Source organism: Nannospalax galili, unplaced genomic scaffold (genome assembly GCF_000622305.1).
Source record: "Nannospalax galili isolate Female #2095 unplaced genomic scaffold, S.galili_v1.0 scaffold89, whole genome shotgun sequence".
Classification (NCBI taxonomy): domain Eukaryota; kingdom Metazoa; phylum Chordata; class Mammalia; order Rodentia; family Spalacidae; genus Nannospalax; species Nannospalax galili.
This window is the reverse complement of record NW_008359211.1, coordinates 48406-66432: the sequence shown is the minus strand read 5'-3', so window position 1 is coordinate 66432 and position 18027 is coordinate 48406. Positions and strand designations below refer to the sequence as shown.

The following is an 18027-nucleotide window of genomic DNA, read 5'->3' as shown; positions in this document are numbered from 1 at the left end:
AAGGTGGAGGACATTGGAGGAAGAAACCTGATGCTGACCTCTATCCTCCACACACTTATGCATACATGTACCTGCACACCTGCACACACACAAACATATGTACACACACACACACACACACAGAGAGAGAGAGAGAGAGATGCTGTGCAAAAGCAAAGCACACTGAATGAACATCTCTCAATGTGGTTTGTATCTACTAAGTGCACCTGTGTCATGTAATGCCCATGGAGGTCAGAAGAGGCTGTTGGATTCCCCTGGGACTGGAGTTACAGACAGTTGTTAGCGGCCATGTGGGTGCTGGGATTCGAACCCAGGTCTTCTGCAAGAACAACCAGTGTTCTTAACCACTGAGCCATCTCTCCACCCCCCAAAAGCCTTTTATTTACAAATATCATAGGAGTGTGGTAACCTGACACTGAAGTCTGGTCTCTACTGCCTCCATAGGGTTTTGCTCCCCTCCCTTTCTGGAACCCCAAAACCATCTGACTGGTGGGACTGGCCTTTCTTCCTCTGTTGAGTCTTCAAAGCTGCATGTGTACAATGGCTGCTATACAGCTTGACTTGGTGGCATTTCTCCTGTGAGGCTGGAGGGGCCAGACACACAGACCCTGACCCTTCTATGAGTCACCCACAATCAGTGTTTCCCTTCCTAGAAGTGATTCTTTTTTTAAAAAAAATATTTTATTTATTATTTTTTATTTTATGTGTGAGTGTATTGCCTGCATGTATGTAAGCGCACTCATGTCATACAAAGCCAGTGGAGGTCAGAAGAGGGCATTGGATCTCCTGGAACAGGAGTTACAGTTGTTAGATGCCCTGTGGGTGTTGGGAACCAAACCCGGGTCCTCTGCAAGAGCAGCCAGTGCTCTTAACCATCCAGCCATCTCTCCAGCCCCCTGTTTTTTAAGGATTTTGAAAATTTTATCTTATGTGTATATGTGTATGCTTGAGTACACCTAATGTTCACCACATGCATACAGGTGCCCATGGAGGCAAGAAGAGGACACCAGATCCCCTGGTTTTTGAGACAGGGTTTCCCAGTAGCCCCAGCTGGTCTGGAACTCACTTTGTAGACCAGGCTGGCCTCGAACTCACAGAGATCCACCTGCCTGTCTCCCAAGTGCTGAGATTAAAGACATGCACCACCATGCCTGGCATATATTTGCTCTTTACCATTGTTCTTAGAGGGAAAAAATATTGCAAGCTCAGACCTTATAGTCACATAGAACTTCTTAATTTAACTCTCAGTGCTTTTGGTAGCCCTTGGGTGGGTGCGATGAGCAGAGGATGCAGATGCATGTAAAGAGCCAAGCAGAAGGTGGTCATTGGAGGAGAGGGGTACTCTGATGGTATTTCTGGGAGCAATTAGGGGGACTCACCAGGTCGTAACCCATGGAGATGAGGCAAGCTCGGAAGTCATCAGGTTCCATCATCCCATTTCGCTTCTGTAGAGGGAAAGTGGATGTCAGGCTTGGCTTCACACCCCACCAGTGCCCCCGAAAGTCTCTTACCCTGCAGGGCTTAGCCCTTGCTGACCCGGTCAAAGTGGTTGAAGGATGCTCGGAACTCATTGAGCTGCTCCTGGCTCAGGCCCTTGGCATCTCGGGTCAGTACTTGGTTCTCTACCTCATTGATGGTACGGGCAATAGAGGTGAGTAGCTGCTCCCAGCCCACACGAATGTGCTAGAGGGCAGGAGATGGGTCAGTAAGTGGCTGGCACCCAGTCCTTATTCAGTTATGTTCCTAATCCATTGTGACCCTGGGCAAGTCTTGCCCCTTATTGGGCTTCTGTCCCTATCTCAAGTTTCCCCGAGTGGCTCCCAACAGACCTTTCTGTCTTTAATATCATTGTGTATTAAGTATTGATCAATACGTCACTTTTTTTTTTCTCTTGTTTTTTGAAAACAGTCTTGAGTAGCTTATGCTGGCCTTGGACTTGCTATATAGCTGAGAATGACCTTGAACTCCTGATCCTTATGCCTCCAACTTCCAAGTGCTGGTGTTGCAGGTGTGCCCCGCTGAAGTTAGCCTTTACAGTTTGCGGGGTCTCAGTATCCCCAGGAGGACATTGGGAAAGCTTGCCAAGCTGAACTGGGGGCCCTCAAGGACAGGCATGCTGTCTAGCAGCGATCATACCAGCTTCCCTTCCCTCTCTCCCAAAGGTGGGACCCCACCTCCATGCTGTACACAGTATGCTTGTTGTCAAAGACCAGGCTCTCCTGCAGCAGCTGGTGGTCACCCTCCAGCCGGTCAATGTTGCTCTTGTAGTTGATAATGTTCTGTTCCTGCTGCCGCAATCCCGCCATCTGCTCCTCCAGAGAGCCGGCCAGCCCAGCTGCCAGCCGCCCCACCTCCTGTAGGGATATCCAGGCAAATGAGAGCTCTCAATTCCCTGTGGCCCAGCCCTGGTCCCATTCCCTGAATTAGCCTGGCTCTCTAAGCCCTTACCTCCACCTTTCCCTGGATCCAGGGTCCTATAGCATTGGCCTGGGCCGCAAACTGTCTCCGGAGTCTCTCATTCATCTGCTGCCGTGCCAGTTCTTCCTGCAGTGTCTGGTCACGGCTAGGCACAAGCTTTCGGACCTGGAAGGAGAGTAGTAGGAGAGTAGTTGTGCCAGGGCCAGGTCTGGGTACTGGAGATGGTTCTGAGGGGAGTTGACCTCTAGCCCTTTAAAACCCAGTTCTTTATGCTGTGAGTTAAATTGGGATATGTGGATATGTTCTGGGGCAAATAGATTAATTTTTGTAGGCTACAGGTTCCTCATCTGTAAAATGGGGCTAGTGACATAGGTTTGTGGAAGATGCCCACACAGTAATTCTACACATTAGTTCTGATAGGAGAATGCTGTTGTTGTAGGCATTATACAAATATGGACACATCAGACAAGGTGGCTTATTTAATGCTGTGTAGAATCTGTGACAGAACCCAAATCTGGCTAGAGGTAGACTTTATTCCCATATCTTGGGATACCAGAGTTTTCAGTGATTTGAATATGCAAGAGCAAGTGGGGGCCATCCAGGGTTACCAGTGGTACTGACCATGTCCCACTTATTGTTGATGTCCTGTGAGCTAAGGGTGATGTAGGGGTTGGTAGACTTTGGCTGCAGTCCATATGTTTGGCAGATCTTCTGGATCTCACCCTGGATGCCCAGAATGGCACCTCGCTCTCTATCAGCCTCAGGTAACGTTGCTTTGAACTGTTCATGTGCTGTTAAAAGGCTCTGGGAGAAACAGGAAGGATCAACCAGCACACCCACTTACCACCGGCAACACAGAGGGCAGGACAGTAAGCTAGGCCATCCAGTAGTTGACATAGGACTCATCCAAGAACCCAGGCCTCTTGCCTGCCAGCCCAGTACTCTAGAACTGTTTTTTTCCCTCCCTCCTATCCCCATTACCCAGGATCCCAAGGGAGTGGCTGATGGAATGTGGGACCAGCTTTCCTGTCATCATACCCAGTGCCTCCAAAATTGCTCCAGAATGCCAGCACCTACCTGGGTCTCCTCCACAGAGTGCACCAGCCACACATCCTGTAGGTCCTCCACAGCCCCATCCAGCCAGTTGTTGAAAGGTGCTGCCCGTCGGGCAAACTCCAGCTGCAGCTGGTCAATGGTTTCCAGGAGCTTCTCCATCCTCTAGGGACCATGGGGACCATGGATCATCAGCCCTTTCCCAGCTTGCTGGCTTCCTCACCTTGCCCCGGATGCCAGGTCCCATCTGCCCACCTCTAGTGCATCCCGCCTCTTCTGGGTCAGCGTGCCCAAGTTGTCCCATTGGTCGCAGATGGCTTGGCAGCGGCTGTTCACAGATGCTGCCTCATGATAGTCCAGCTCACTAAGGGGATGAAAAGGGAATGAGTAGAAAAAGACCCTGGCCTACAATAGAATCAATTGGAGTTGGATGGATGAAGGCCTCAGGCAGCCAGAAGAGGTCTCAGTATGTCCCTGCAGGAAGCAGGTACCCAGGATCCTCAGCTCCAGTCCCTGGGGGTGCTCTGGTGGCAGAAATAGGATTTCAGAAGGATTGTGGAAGGGGCGGAACTGGAGGAGGTGGTTGGTGAGGCCCAGGCTGATGGAGAGGTTTGGGGTAGCCAGGTGAAGGGGGCATCCAGGTTGGGGGAAGACAGGTGCCTGCCACGTGTGTAGGCAGCGGAGTGGCTAAGGAGATGGTGATGGCGTTGATGGGAGGGGACGGAGGGGGCGCGGAGCAAGTGGTCTTGTGCCACCAGTGGTTTCCTAACCCTGCAGAACCAAGGGTCTAACCGAGCTGCAGCGGGGCGGGGCTCGAGGCGGAGGGGCGGGGCCAGTGGCGGGCCACGCCTACTTGAGCTCCTGGGCGAGGGCGGCGACGTGCTCCACGCGGTCTTGGTGTGCGGCCAGGTCGCTCTCAAAGGCCTCATGGCGCCGCAACAATGCACGCACCTCCTGCAGCGAAGCCAACTCATAGTCGTGCTGATTTAGCATCTCCTCTTTTCCTGCTCCGAAAGAGGGCCAGCTCCTGTCACCCAGAGCCTGCTGTAGCAGGAGCCGGGGCTTTCCACCGGCTGTGAGGTTGTCCAGCCTACCCTAGATGCCAGCCTGATCCTTGGCATGGCCTGTCAAGGACATCAGTGTCCTCTGACCCAACACCGTACAGACTGACCTTTGCTACAATTTTGGAATTTATTTAATATCCAACTACTGCCTCTATTTGACTGGGTTTCATTTGCTCACCACGGCCTCCCAGGGCCTGGCACAGGGCCTGCACTTGGTCGATAGTAGACCCTCCATGAATAATTGCTGTATGATTGAATATTGAATGTAAAAGTAATTTATAGGTCCAGTGTTGTGGCACAGGCCTTTAATCCTAGCACTGGGGAAGCAGAGGCAGACAGATCTCTGTAAGATTGAGGCCAGTCTGGTCTACATAGCAAGTTCCATACCATCCAGGACTACAGGGAAACCTTGTCTCAAAAAGCTAAATGGGGCCAGAGAGATGGGCCAATGGTTAAGAGCACTGGCTGTTCTTGCAGAAGACCCAGGTTCAAATGCCAGCACCAACATGGCGACTAACAACCACCCATAACTCCAGTTCCAGGGCATCTGATGCCCTCTTCTGACCTCCGAGGACACTGCACAACATGGATACACATATATGCAGGCAATACACTCATACACATAAAATAAAAGTACATTTTTTTTTTTGGTCTTTTTGAGACAGCGTCTCCCTGTAGCCCCAGCTGTCCTGGAACTCACTATGTAGACCAGGCTGGCCTTGAACTCACAGAGATCTGCCTGCCTCTGCCTCCCAAGTGCTGGGACTAAATGCGTTGTACCACCACTCCCAGCATAAAAGTAAATTTAAAAATTTTTTTAAAAGACCAAAACCAAACCAAAACAAAACAAAACCATCAAAAGTGTATTATGAATGATAATTACTATAATTTCACAAATAAAAATCATTCTCATCATAGTAGAAAGACCTTTTATTAAGAGGACCTCTGCATTTTGCAGAGCACCTGACAGGTATAGATGTTCTGAGATGTCCTCGGGTCACATAAAGCTCTAAATTGCAAGAATTTTTTTTTTTTTTTTTTGAGACAGGGTCTCACTGTGTGTCTCTGGCTGGCTTGCAACTCTATGTAGACCAGACTGGCCTCTAACTCACAGAGATCTGCCTGCCTCTGCCTCACCAGTGCTGGGATTTTAATCTCACCACCACATATGGCCTAAATTGCAGGAGTTCTTATACCAAACTATTGTGATTCATTATGCCATAAACTATTGTTCCTGTTTGTTCTTTTAGGAGGACTGATCTTTTTTTAAGGACTGATTCTTTGGTAGGATGAAAATCTCTGACAATGCTGACTACATGATATTACGGAAAGTGATATATTTGACTCATGCAGTATACTTTGAATATGCTATACGTGGTGTTGGGGTGAGGGACAGACTCATCTTTGGACACTTGTCTCATATACGAAAGGTAAATGACAAATTAATAAGAGAAGACTACAGCTGGGCGTGGTGGTGCTTGCCTTTAAATCCCAGCACTCAGGAGGCAGAGGCAGATATGGAGCTCTGTGAGTTTGAGGCCAGCCTGGCCTACCTAGTGAGTTCCAGCCTAATGACATGAGTTCAATCACAGAGAGAGAGAGAGAGAGAGAGAGAGAGAGAGAGAGAGAGAGAGACACTACAGAGGACCATAGCCTGGAGGGAGGGAGATTAAGTTTATAGACAAAGGGGCTGGAGAGATGGCTCTGTGATTAAGAGCACTGGTTATTCTTGCAGAAAATCCGGGAGTTCAGTTCCCAGCACCCACATGTGGCTAACAACCATCTGTAACTCCAGTTCCAGGGGATCCAACAACCTCTTCTGGCCTCCATGGGCATTGCACAACACAGGTGCACTTACCTACATGCAGGCAATACATGCATACACATAAAATAAAAATAATAAATACAATTTAAAAAAAGTTTATAGATAAACTAGCCACCAGAGAAACCCAGGTTGTCTTGCAGCAAGTCAGGTGGGTTTAGAAACTGTTCCAATTTTCTGCAGAGCAGCTGCCTCTGTCCTGTGCATTTTGCTAAGACTCTGCCCCAGGAGGGTCCAGCCTCACAAAGTACACTTACCCCTGGTCCAGGTTTCATGCAGGGAGGCCTTCTGCTGGAATTTCTCAGCCAGGTGCTGAAGCCGCTGTAGGCGCCGGATCTCTGAGAGCAGCCAGTCCTCATAGCCCTTTTCCACCTGCTCCAGCCCCCGCCATGCATTGGCGATGTCCTGTGGGGAAGGCAGAGGTGGCTCACCCATTGTTGTGCGTGGGAATAGGAAGCCCAAGATCACCCAAGTCATGTGGGCAGAGCTGGAGCACCCCTTAATACCCAGCCTAGCTCACCGAAACCAGCTTGCCCTCGGAGGGCATGAAGGCGGGCCGGTGGCTCAGGCGCAGCTTGGTCTGCAGCGTGTTGAAGTTGATCTCCAGCTGGCACTCCTCCTGCACACGGGGAGGCTTGTGCAGGCGCCTATAGTCCCGGAAGTCCTCTAGCTTGCGCTGCATGGCAGTCATGCTGGGTTCACCCACTCGGTTCTCCAGCCATGGGACAGTGCGGCGGATCCACTCCAGCAGCTGCCAGGGCCAGAGCAAAGCTGAAAGTTATGAGCTGACTTTCCCACCCCCTTTCCACCCCACACTCAGACTGTGACCAGAGGGCAAGGCCTCAGATACATGGAGGTGACTTTCACAAGTTTGAGTGCAGAATGGGGTAGGCTGGTTCAGTGGTCAGAAGAGTAGGATGTGATGCTAGGGACCGAATCTACAGTCTCCCACATTTTAGACAAGTGCTCTACCACTAAGTCACATTCAAGCTCTAGGAGAGTTTATTTCTGAGTCCAGGGGCCAGAACAGGTTGACCTTAAGGCTGTCTAAATACAAGGAAAGGAATCCATGAATCGATGTTAAGTGAATCAGTAATGACCAGCAGCTTGGGTTGGCAGAAGGGCAGGTGATGATGGGGGTGGGAGGAACAGAAGGAGGCTGGAGGGAGGCTCTATAGGGCTATGCTGGAGGTTAGAGGAGTTGAGAGGGTCAGCAGGGACGAAGTAGGGAGCATGGTGGGAGGGAGGCTTTCTGGCCAAAGCCTCACCTCACTGGCCAGCTTCTCATATTCCTCCATCAGCTTTTCGTTTTCCTGGTTCACAGCCAGCACCTTGCAGATCCTGTTGGCAGCTGTCTCTGCCTGTAGTGGGGGCAGCAGGAGGGCTGGCATTAAGACGAGCTACCCCGGGCATCCCAACCTGTGTAAAGCCCTTAAAAACCCGGGCTGCGTCTGTCTGCTGGGGGCCTGCTGGTTGCCACCGGAATGGGCAAGTTCATGAAACCTGGGAAAGTGGTGCTGGTCCTAGCTGGATGCTACTCCCAGATGCAAAGCTGTCATTGTGAAGAACATTGATGATGGCACCTCAGACTGCCCCTATAGCCATGCTCTGGTGCCTGGAATTGACTATCCCCAGAAAGTGACAGCCACCACGGGCAAGAAAAAAATCGCCAAGTGATCTAAGATCAAGTCTTTTGTGAAAGCTTATAACTACAATCACCTCAGGCCCACCAGGTACTCTGTGGACATCCCCTCGGACAAAACTGTTGTCAATAAAGATGTCTTTAGAGACTCAGCTCTGAAACGCAAGGCCAGATGTGAGGCCAAGGTCAAATCTGAGAAGTGATACAAGATGGGCAAGAAAAGTGGTTCTTCCAGAAGCTTCAGTGTAATTTTGTTTCCATCATTAGAAATAAGAAAATTAAAAAAAAAAAAAAACCCAAAAACCTGGCCCAGTGTGTGCAAGTGAGACCCTTCCACCTACATGGCCTGGCACCTCCAAGTGTTGGGCTCACACCAAGGATGGCCCCTTAGGCTTTACCCAGACAGCAGTGGGGCGGCAGTGAGCTCACCCCCTTACCTGCTCAGCTCCAGCAAATGCATGGTAGAAGCAGGAAACATAGGTCATGATGGCCTTCTCATCTGGCTTTGGAGTGTTCACGATATCTGGGGGAGAAGAGCAAAGTGTGTTTTTTCTGCAGCACTGGGAATTGAACCCAGGGATTTTCTCATGCTAGACAAATGCTTTACTACATGGCTATGTCCTTAACCCTTGTAAGGTATATGTTGGCCAAAACCAGGGGTGGAGAATGAACTCAAGACCCTCCCCTCCAAGCAGAGAACATTCTTAGGATGAGAGAAATGGAGTGTTTTCCTCTTTCTTGAAGCCCTTTCTCCATCATCCCAGAGCCCTAGCAACCTCCCTTTCTATGGGGTAAGCAAAGCACTAGACCATGTTTGAGCGTGCAGATGCTGAGGCCCTCATGGCAATTGGTCCACACTGCCTGGTGCTCTAGGTAGCCTGTAACAGTGTCTTTTCTCCAAGTCTGCGAGCTCCTCAGGGGCCAGAAGCAGTTCTCCTTGGTGCCCACACATCCAGGGCATTGTGCAGCAGGTGCTCAGAAAATGTTTGCTGTTTCATTGACTGAACATTACCCAGGGATCAGAGGCAGGATGTGCCTTAGAGGAGCTTCCAGTCTTGGGGACCAACAGTATCTTGGGTAACCCAGAGGACTGGGATATGAAGTAGATGGTGGAGCCATTCCATAGCAGAGATACAGGAGAGGAAGGGCAGGGAGAGATGATGGAAGACTCCTAGATAAGAGGGAGAGTAGCTGGGCAATCCCAGCATTTGGGAGGCAGAGGCAGGCCGATCTCTATGAGTTCGAGGCTGGCCTGGTTTCCATAGCAAATCCAGGCCAGCTGTGGCTACACAGAGACCCTGTCTCAACATGTCTATAATTCTAGCACTTGGGTGGTGGAGGCAGGAGGATCAGGAGTTCAAGGCCAGCCTTGGCTACATAGTGAATTTGAGTTCAGTCTATATGAGTCTCTGTCTCAAAAACAAAACAAAAGATCTTGAGAAGGAAGAAGGGTAGGGATGGGGATGCGGAGCACAGAGTTCAAACATCACTGGAAGAGGGAAGAGCAAGACACAGTGTGGAGGATGGTCTGGGTCAAATGCGCATTTAGCATTATCTTCATCCAGGTGAGACTTGTTCTCACCTTCTGCATCCAACATCTTAGGGATGTCCAGGTATTTTTCCGCCACCTCAAAGGCAGTGTTCAGGTTGCCGATGGGGTCATCCTAGACAAGCATGAGAGGAGAGCTGAAAGGTCAGCTGAGGGCAGAGTTTGAAGAGCTGGTTCTAGGGGTGGCAGAGTCTCACCTTGCGCAACTTGGCATAGTCAATGAGATCTGGCCGGTGGCGGTGAATGAGAGCACAAAGGGCCAGGCCATCCTTCCAGCTGTACAGAGAACAGGGGCTGTCAAGCCTGGGCTCAGGCTGAGGCAGTATCCTGCCCTCAACCCAGGAGCACACCAGCAAAACAGCCTTGTCTATAGAATTGGGCCAAGTACAAACTCCTTCATTAGCACTTGAGGCTCATCACTGTCAAACTTGGACCATCTCCTCCCAGGTCCTCACAATCCCTTCCCATTCCTTGGGCTTAGATCAGACCAATGACTAGATGTTTGAGGCCTCTAGGTTCTCTCTTGCTGAAATACCCTTCCAAAGCTGTCATAACTGCTCCCTGCAGCAGGAGTTCTCTGCAACCCTCCTTCGTTCCATCCCATCCACTTCAGTATATCCTGAGTCCTACTTTCAGAAGGTATTCTAGAACTAGACTGGGGCACCTCCCACCTCTGGGGCTTGGGAGAGGTTCAGTCTATGCCTTCACAGACCAGAGCTGTTCACTGTGTCCTAGTGATGCCCAGCAGACAGACCTGGTGTGGAAGTTCTGTACGTTAACATTGCGGTACGGTGCTGTTTTCCGCTGGCACCACAGAAGCAAGCCTTCTTTGGCAGAAGTCTCTGGGTGGTGAGGGGGTGAAAATGTTAGCTGGGAAAGGATCTGCGCCAGCCCTCTCCACCTGCCTCCTCCTCCGCTTACCTTCTACAGAGATGTCCTGGATGGCGAAGCGGAGGATGATGGTCCAGATCATGCCCAGGGTCATCTTCAGGTTCCCATCAACAATCTCTGTTGGGGACAGGAGTGGGGATTGGACTCCAGGCCTGCGTGTCCAGGCCTCAGCTCACAGTCACCCTGCCCAGGGTTCTGGCCCTTGTCTCCCACCCAAGGTCTGGCACCTAGTAGGTAAGCACCTAGTAGGCACTCAACAAGTCATCTATTGTTATTTTAGAATGCTTCATTGAACACCTACTAGGTGCCAGGTGCTAGGCTGGCATTTGGGGTACATTTGCTCCTTCAAGGCAGGAATAATCCCCTGAGTCTCATAGATGTGACCTGTTAATGTCCCCCAACTCCTGACTCCTTGCCCAGGTCCCTCCTGCCCTCTCCTCACCTTCAGCACCGATGGACACAAGTTTAACCCCTTTGCTGGCAATGAAGTCCAGGGCCTTGTTGACATTGGCGATTTTGTGGAAGCGCATCTTGCCCTTGTCTGGCCTGGGCAGCCTCTCTCCTGAGTATGAAGAGAGGGCAAGGGTCAAAGGTCATCAGAGGGGGCTGGGGATATAGCTCAGTGTAGAGTGTTTGCCTAGTATAAATGAAGCCCTGGATTTGATTCTCAGCACTGAATAAAGAAAAAAGATGCCACCCCCAACTTGCCCTTCTCTAGCACATCCATCTCTTCCAGCACTTGGCCCCTACCATCCCCAACCCCCCTCCAGGTTTCCTTGACCATGCATGTGCACCCTCACCGGAAATGACCTCCAGGAGCAGCATGAGCTTGAGGCCATTGCGAAAGTCCTCTTCGATGTTCTCGATCTGAGTGCCCGCCTTGCGCAGATGTGAGTTGCACCATGCAGTGAAGGTCTGGGGACAGAGGACAGTAACTGGACCCGGGTCTGGGGTATACAGTCCTGGCCCCTCATTCAGTACAGGTATTAGAGTCCCCAAGGCGTTGTATACAATCCTGGGCCAGTCCCTGTCCCTCTCAGAGTTTTAGTTCTCCTGAGAGAAGAGAAACGGGTTTGGACTTGGGGCCCCCTCTGGCCAACACTCTGGTTTTATCTGATCTTAAGCACTTGAGGGTGGATTAGAAAACATTAATACTTGCTGGGTGTAATGTTACATGCCTTTAGTCCCAGCACTTGGGAGGCAGAGGCAGGTGGATCTCTGTGAGATCAATGGTCTACATAGCAAGTTCCAGGCCAGCTGGGGCTATAGGGAGACCCTGTCTCAAAAAGACCAAAAAAGGATACATTAATACTCTCCAAAGTATAGAACTCCCTGAGGGGTCCAGATAGCCCAGAGACATGGCCTCTAAACTGAGAAATCCTAGAGGGAAACACATCTATGTGGGGTAGAGATCAGCTTCTGGATATGAAAGCTTTGTACAGGGTGTGGAGAAGCTGTCAGGCACTCAAACCCAGCCTGACCTCCTTTCTTGCACCCATGGTCTTCTTCCTCTACAACCAGCCTCAGCCTCCACCTGAATGAGAGTGGGCCATGGCTGTGTCTATTGAGGACAGGGGTGTCCTATGACTATGTAATGTATATGCCTGACAACCTACTGGGCCTTCAGATCCTGAGTGAGACCTTCATAGAATCCACAACTGAGTTCTAATCCCAGCTCCAGTCCTTCTCCATGACTGGGGCCAGCTTTCTAGGGGTGCTGGGAGCTGGACGCAAATGAGAATGCTTTAAATAATTGAGAGGCTGTCATTGCTAAGGGAAGGGAGCTTCCTGTCACCTCTTGTGTTAGTTATAAGGACCCAAACACCAGAGATTGTATTTATATTTCTCCAGTTGTTTCTACCACCGCAGTCTGGATACTCTGGGTCTGCAAAGGGCAGGGGACAGGCAACTGGGGTGGGTGTGTGCAAACAGGAATCTTTTTTTTTTTTTGAGACCAGGTCTCTTGTATCCTAAACTCACTATGTAACCAACCATGACCTTGAACCTCTGAACCTCCTGCTTCCATGCCGAGTCCTGGGATTATAGGCATGCACTATCATGTCCAGTTTATTTGGTACTAGGAATCAAACCCAGGGCTTCCTGCATACTAAACTAATTCCCAATCCTAAACATGAGTTTTAATAAGACGTAGCCCTGCCCTGAAGGAGTTCACAGTCAATCAGAGTCATATTGGTCTAAGGAATACATGCAGAGGGGGTATACATGTGGGAATTTCTTGATGGAGGTTCACATTGGATCATAGCTGTGATGGCAGAGCAAGAGTATACAGGCCCAGGAAGGGCAAGCAAGGGCATTCCAGGCAGGAGCACCCACAAAGGAGAATGTGTAGTGAAACATAGTTGTTCCGTTTGTGGGACTACAGCATTGTGGGCACTTCTGCAATGAAACCTGGGGCTGTTGGGGTATCAGTGCTGAAAGGCAGACCGGAGGGGTGGCAGGGGCCAGGTCATGCACAATCCTGGGTGCTAAGCCGGGGAGTTTGAACTTGATCCCGAGAACAACAGGGAATCAGCAAAGCTTCAGGCATGGGGGAGCTGTCCGAACTGTATTTTAAAACTCACTCTGGTGGCACAGCAGAGACAATGGTTGGCAGAACAGAAGGGAAAAGTGAGGAGGCAGAGGTGGATACAGGAATGGAGATGGGCAGTATGGGGGGGATTGGGGTGAGGGGGCTGTATTTGTCTCTGGCTGAGTACAGATACCAGCAGGTAGAAAGACATCTCCTTAAGAAATATTTATGAGGCTGGAGAGATGGCTCAGCGGTTAAGATCACTGGTTGTTCTTGCAGAAGACCCAGGTTCGAATCCCAGCATCCACATGGCAGCTAGCAACCGTCTGTAACTCAAGTTCCAGGGGATCCAATGGCCTCTTCTGCCCTCTTCGGGCATTGTACAACATGGGTTCATTTACATATATGCAGGCAATACATGCATACACAAAAAATAATAAATAAAATATTTTTAAAAAAAGAAATATTTATGGTGTATGCCTTTAATCCCAGGCTTGGGTGGGAGAGACAAGTGAATCTCTGTGAGTTTGAAGCTAGCCTGGTATATATAGTGTGTTCCAGGCCAGCCAGGGCTACATAGTGAAACCCTGTCTCAAAACAACAACAACAAAAAAAGTCGAGTGTGGTGTTGTGGGGCTTTAAGGCAGAGGCAGGCAGATCTCTGTGAGATCAAGTCCAGTCTGGTCTATATGGCAAGTTCCAGGCCAGCTGGGGTTACAGGGATACCCTGTCTCAAACAACCCCCCCCCAAAAAAATTAGTGGGTGGGGTGTAGTGGAACACACCTTACCTCTGTTCGAGTTCAAGGCCAGCCTGATCTACACAGAGAATTCCAGGCCAGCTACATAGTGAGACCATGCCTCAAAAAACAAAACACAACAACAGCAACACAAAGAAATATTGATGGAACAGTTGGAATGTAGCTCAGTCAGTAGAGTGCTTGCCTAGCATGCAAGAGGCCCTGGGTTTGATGTGCGGCATCATGTAAAACCAATCCCAGAACTTGGAAAGTGGAGGCAAGAGGATCAGAAGTTCAAGGTCATCCTTGGTTACCTGGTAAGTTCAACCCCAACCTGGGCTACATGAGACCCAAAAAATAAAAAACATCCAGGCGTGGTAGTCCACGCCTTTAATCCCAGCACTCGGGAGGCAGAGGCAGGTGGATCTCTGTGAGTTCAAGGCCAGCCTGGTCTACATAGTGAGTTCTGAGACAGCTGGGGCTACGGGGAGACCCTGTCTCATAAATAAATAAATAAAAAGCAAAAACAGCTGGGCATAGTGCTGCATGTCTTTTTTGCTCCCAGCACTCAGGAGACAGGAGGTAGGCGGATCTCTGTGAGTTCCAGGCCAGCCAAGGCTACATAGTGAGACCCTGTCTCAATATAAACAAAACAAAACAAAAAAGCCAAGAAATATATTTATGAACCAACTGTTTTAGGGTGTGGTCGATTGAAGAGATCTTGTGCATCAGGGAGAAGTGCGTTGTTTCCAAACTAGAAACCCTGATGGTGATAAGACAGTACCTAGGATCAGGGATGGGTGGAACAGTGGAGCAGCTGACCACAAGATGTTACAGCCTTGTGATAAAACATTTTGAATGACAAATAATCCACATGTCCACCTACAGGGGATGCTGATTGGTTTTCAGAGCATCCGTTCTGTTCTGTTGTTGCATGAGTGGGTGACATGGGTGCCTGTAAATGGGATGAAAGAGGATGCTCCTGATATTTTAAATGATGAAGACAAGGAAGGGGCAGACTGACACTTGGGTGGCTGGTAGTAGAAGCAAAAACTTGTGGCAGCTGGAGCCATGGGCAGGGATGACATCACCCGGGGATTGCCAAACCCAGGGACCACAGCCATGGTTAGAGACAGGTGCAGGGAAGCCGGGAGGGGGTTGGAACCCCAGGCACCCCCAGCTGAGTCAGCTCAGCCTCCCCACCCCTGCAGTCAACTCCTGTCATCCAACCCATCGGAAGTGCTCTGATTCTAAATTCTGGAATTCTCAGGTTCCACAAATTCCACTTAGTACCCTAGTGCCCTGCCCTTTCCTGGAATCAGGCACTATTGGCAAGCCAGGTCCAGCGGCTTTGTGGTGCCCTCCCTATTGCCTGGACTGCCACTTCTCAAATTATCCCATGCCAGCTGGAATCATTTTCTCTTTAGGGAACCCAGGTGTCCTGCCCCCTCCACTGGGGAGTCTGGAAGTGAAAATAGTTCAAGGAGGGAGGGGGCAGTGCCCTACAAGGCTGAGTCTGGGCAACAGCTGCCCACATGCCCCTCGAGCTCCCCAAAAGGCGCTGCCTCAGCACAATTGTCCATCTGGCCTCAGGGTTAGGTTACAGGTTAGGGAACACGGGGCTCCCCCCTCCTCCCCACCTTCTGGCCTTTTCAGCAGACTCGGGGATCCTAAGGCAGGCAGGGGGGAGGTATCTTGGAAAAGAGTGGGTGGGGCAAGGGACAAAGACCCTCAGATGGGGGAATCATGCTTTCTGACAGTATATAATTAGGGTGCCTATCTCTGCCTTTTTCTGGACCTCAGTTTCTGCAACTGCCAAGCGAGTAAAGACACCGTGGACCCTTCCCAGAGCAGAATATAGAGGAGAGGAGGGGACAGAGTGGGAGATGATCCCTGTCCCCTACACTCCCAAATCCACTGGCTGTGTGTCTAGCATATTCCCCCCAGGGTGGGATCTGAGAATACTTAACTGGAGAGTGAAGTGGGTATGTTAGAGGAGCATTATTCTTCCTGACAACGCCCCCACCCCCATCTCTGACCCAACAATAACTTGGCTCCTCTGGGCTTTGTTCAAAACCCATTTTCACCAGTGTAAATGGGGCAGTGGGACCAAAGGGGAGAGTGGGGACTCCAGGAATTCTTCTTGGCATCCATAAGCCCTCACGAGGGTTCCCAGACTTTTAGCCCTTGAGGGGAGCAGATGGCTGGTGGGCAGAGCCTGGGCTGGGGAGTGACAGTCTAGATTTAAAGGTAGACTCTGCCCCTGACCTGTGGAGATGCCCAGAAAGAACCGCCTGGCCTCTCAGGCCTCAGTTTTGCCTTTGGGCAATGGGTGAATACTCACTTTCCGCTGCTGTTTCTCCCAGGCAGGGTCCAGCAGCAGGTCGCGGTCCCAGTCCTCCTCCTGTTCCATGTATTCGCCGCCCCCGCTGCCCGAGAAGGGCCCCTCCCCGGCCCCCAGACCCTCGGGCTGCATAACCATCATCATCTTGCTCAGGCTCCTGGCTCCGCTCCGCTAGGCACGCTCAGGAACGCTCCAGGCCGGGTTAAGTAGGATCCTGCCCAGCCCCAGATCGGATTCACACTAAATATGGGCTTGGTGGGTGGGGCCAGATAGGGGCAAAGGAGCTCGGGTTTGGCCCCAAAGAGATTGCTCAGGAGTCAAAGATGGAGGAATTGCGTGATAGTGGTGGGGTGGCGCACGACTTTGGGGTAGATCTACTGTGGGTTTCCATTGCAGCCCCCTGGTTAGGGCGCTGTGTGAACTTGGGAAAACCATGAACCTCGTCTGTGTCGTCGTCTATAAGGTGGAGACGACGACATCTTAGTGGCTGCGGACCACCCTAAAAGTCTGCCCTCTGGGCCTGGGCAAACGGAGCCCTATTCCCATTTCACAGTCAGAAACACCAAGGCGCCGAGCTGTTTTGGATGTTTTCTAGGGCGATGGCGACACCCGAGCATGTGGAAGGGCTCGGGGCCAGCTAGATAGAGCCAGCCAGGTCTATTAATATCAGGACTGCTGTAGAGGAGGGTGGGGAGAATGTGCTGAGCTGGGAAACCCCGACGCCACGCGGGCTGCAACTCAATACTCCCGGGCGCCACAGCCAGCCACACCAGGGGGCGTGGCTTCCTATGAGGGCGTGGCTTCCTCCATGGTGGGCGGGGCGATGGCTTCGCCTTGTCACCTGGACTCCAGCGCCAACCGGATTCTGAGCGTCGCCCAATCACCTGTCGGCCTTTGCCGAGTCTGGCGTGCAGTGCACCTCTGCAGAGTATGCATTGGTCGCGGCCAACGTCCGTCTGCTCCTGTGCCCGCCCCAATACGGAAGCGGAGGGGGTTTCCGAGATCTGAGCGCCGCTGGGTCGAAACCATGGGGCAGCCCTGGGCGGCCCGGAGCGCAGAAGGGACGCCGGCGCGGCTGCCGCTCGTGCTCACCGCGCTGTGGGCCGCCGCGGTGGTCCTGGAGCTGGTCTACGTGCTGGTGCTCGGTCCCGGGCCGCCCCAGCTGGGACCCCTGGCCCGGGCCTTGCAGCTGGCGCTGGCCGCCTATCAGCTGCTTAACCTGCTGGGCAACGTGGGGCTCTTCCTGCGCTCGGATCCCAGTATTCGGGGCGTGATGCTGGCCGGACGCGGTCTGGGCCAGGGCTGGGCGTGAGTGGAGCGTGGGGTCCGCGGGCAGAAGGAGGGGGTGGGGCTCGGTCGCGGGAGGGGCTCCAGGACACGAGATGTCAGGAGCAGATGATGATAGCATCCAGGTTGTCAGAGCCTGAGAACTCCTTTAGCACTTGGCATTAGGTTTTTTTTTTTTAATGTATTAAAAAATATTTATTTCTATGTGCCTGCATGTATGTAAGTGCACCAGTGTGCTTGCAATGCCAGCAGAGGTCAGAAGAGGGCATCATCCCCGGAACTGGAGTTATGGACAGCTGTTAGCAACTGTGTGGGTCCTGGGAACCAAACACCGGCCCCCTCAAAGAGCAGTCAGTGCTCTTAACCTCTGAGGCATCTCTCCAGCCCAATAACCTGGCATTGGTTATTAACTCCAATACTTATTGAGCAGGCGCTGTTCCAGGGACTGGGGCTATGGTAAAACAGATTCCTCCATTCCTGGAGTTGACAACTGGCAGAAGGAGCAGATCATACATTATAGACTTAAATAAGCAAATTGTATAAAATAGAGGAAAGGTGGTAAAGAAGACAGGGAGTGCAAAAACTCAGGTCCTCAGGCTTATACAGAAAGTACCTTTACCCCAATGAGACATCTCCCAGGCCCCCATTTTTTTTTTTTTTTTTTTTTTTGTTTTTTTTGAACAGGTTTT

At 51.2% G+C, this 18027-nt stretch overlaps 2 protein-coding genes and 1 pseudogene across 2 annotated transcripts in view; 2 read left to right on the top strand and 1 right to left on the bottom strand.

Moving 5' to 3' along the window:
- Nucleotides 1–1322: 1322 nt before the first annotated feature.
- On the bottom strand, nt 1323–16236 carry Actn3 (actinin alpha 3). The gene is made up of 19 exons (XM_008822910.2): nt 16052–16236; nt 11240–11354; nt 10882–11001; nt 10470–10556; nt 10303–10390; nt 9746–9824; nt 9582–9663; nt 8437–8522; nt 7626–7718; nt 6878–7108; nt 6615–6762; nt 4325–4475; nt 3727–3835; nt 3496–3636; nt 3040–3222; nt 2449–2583; nt 2175–2354; nt 1537–1683; nt 1323–1445 (listed from the first exon to the last, which is right to left on the bottom strand). Exons 1-19 carry the CDS (start codon nt 16193–16195, stop codon nt 1323–1325), a joined length of 2442 nt encoding a protein of 813 aa, XP_008821132.1. The 5' UTR covers nt 16196–16236.
- Nucleotides 7742–8422, top strand: LOC103725601 (annotated as a pseudogene).
- A 768-nt stretch (nt 16237–17004) lies between the features above and the next one.
- The window catches only part of Zdhhc24 (zinc finger DHHC-type containing 24), a 10103-nt gene continuing 9080 nt past the window's right edge, over nt 17005–18027 (top strand). Inside the window, exon 1 of the mRNA XM_008822851.3 lies at nt 17005–17359. Coding sequence (XP_008821073.1) covers nt 17079–17359 — 281 coding nt within the window. The 5' untranslated portion in view covers nt 17005–17078. The remainder of the gene's footprint in view (nt 17360–18027) is intronic.

Coding starts and splice junctions, on each gene's coding strand:
- Actn3 (XM_008822910.2), bottom strand. CDS start 16,195: ATGATGATGGTTATGCAGCCCGAGGGTCTGGGGGCCGGGGAGGGGCCC. Junction 4,476..6,614: donor GCATGAAACCTGGACCAGGG/GTAAGTGTACTT, acceptor CTTTCGGAGCAG/GAAAAGAGGAGATGCTAAAT. Junction 3,836..4,324: donor GCCCTCGCCCAGGAGCTCAA/GTAGGCGTGGCC, acceptor TCATCCCCTTAG/TGAGCTGGACTATCATGAGG.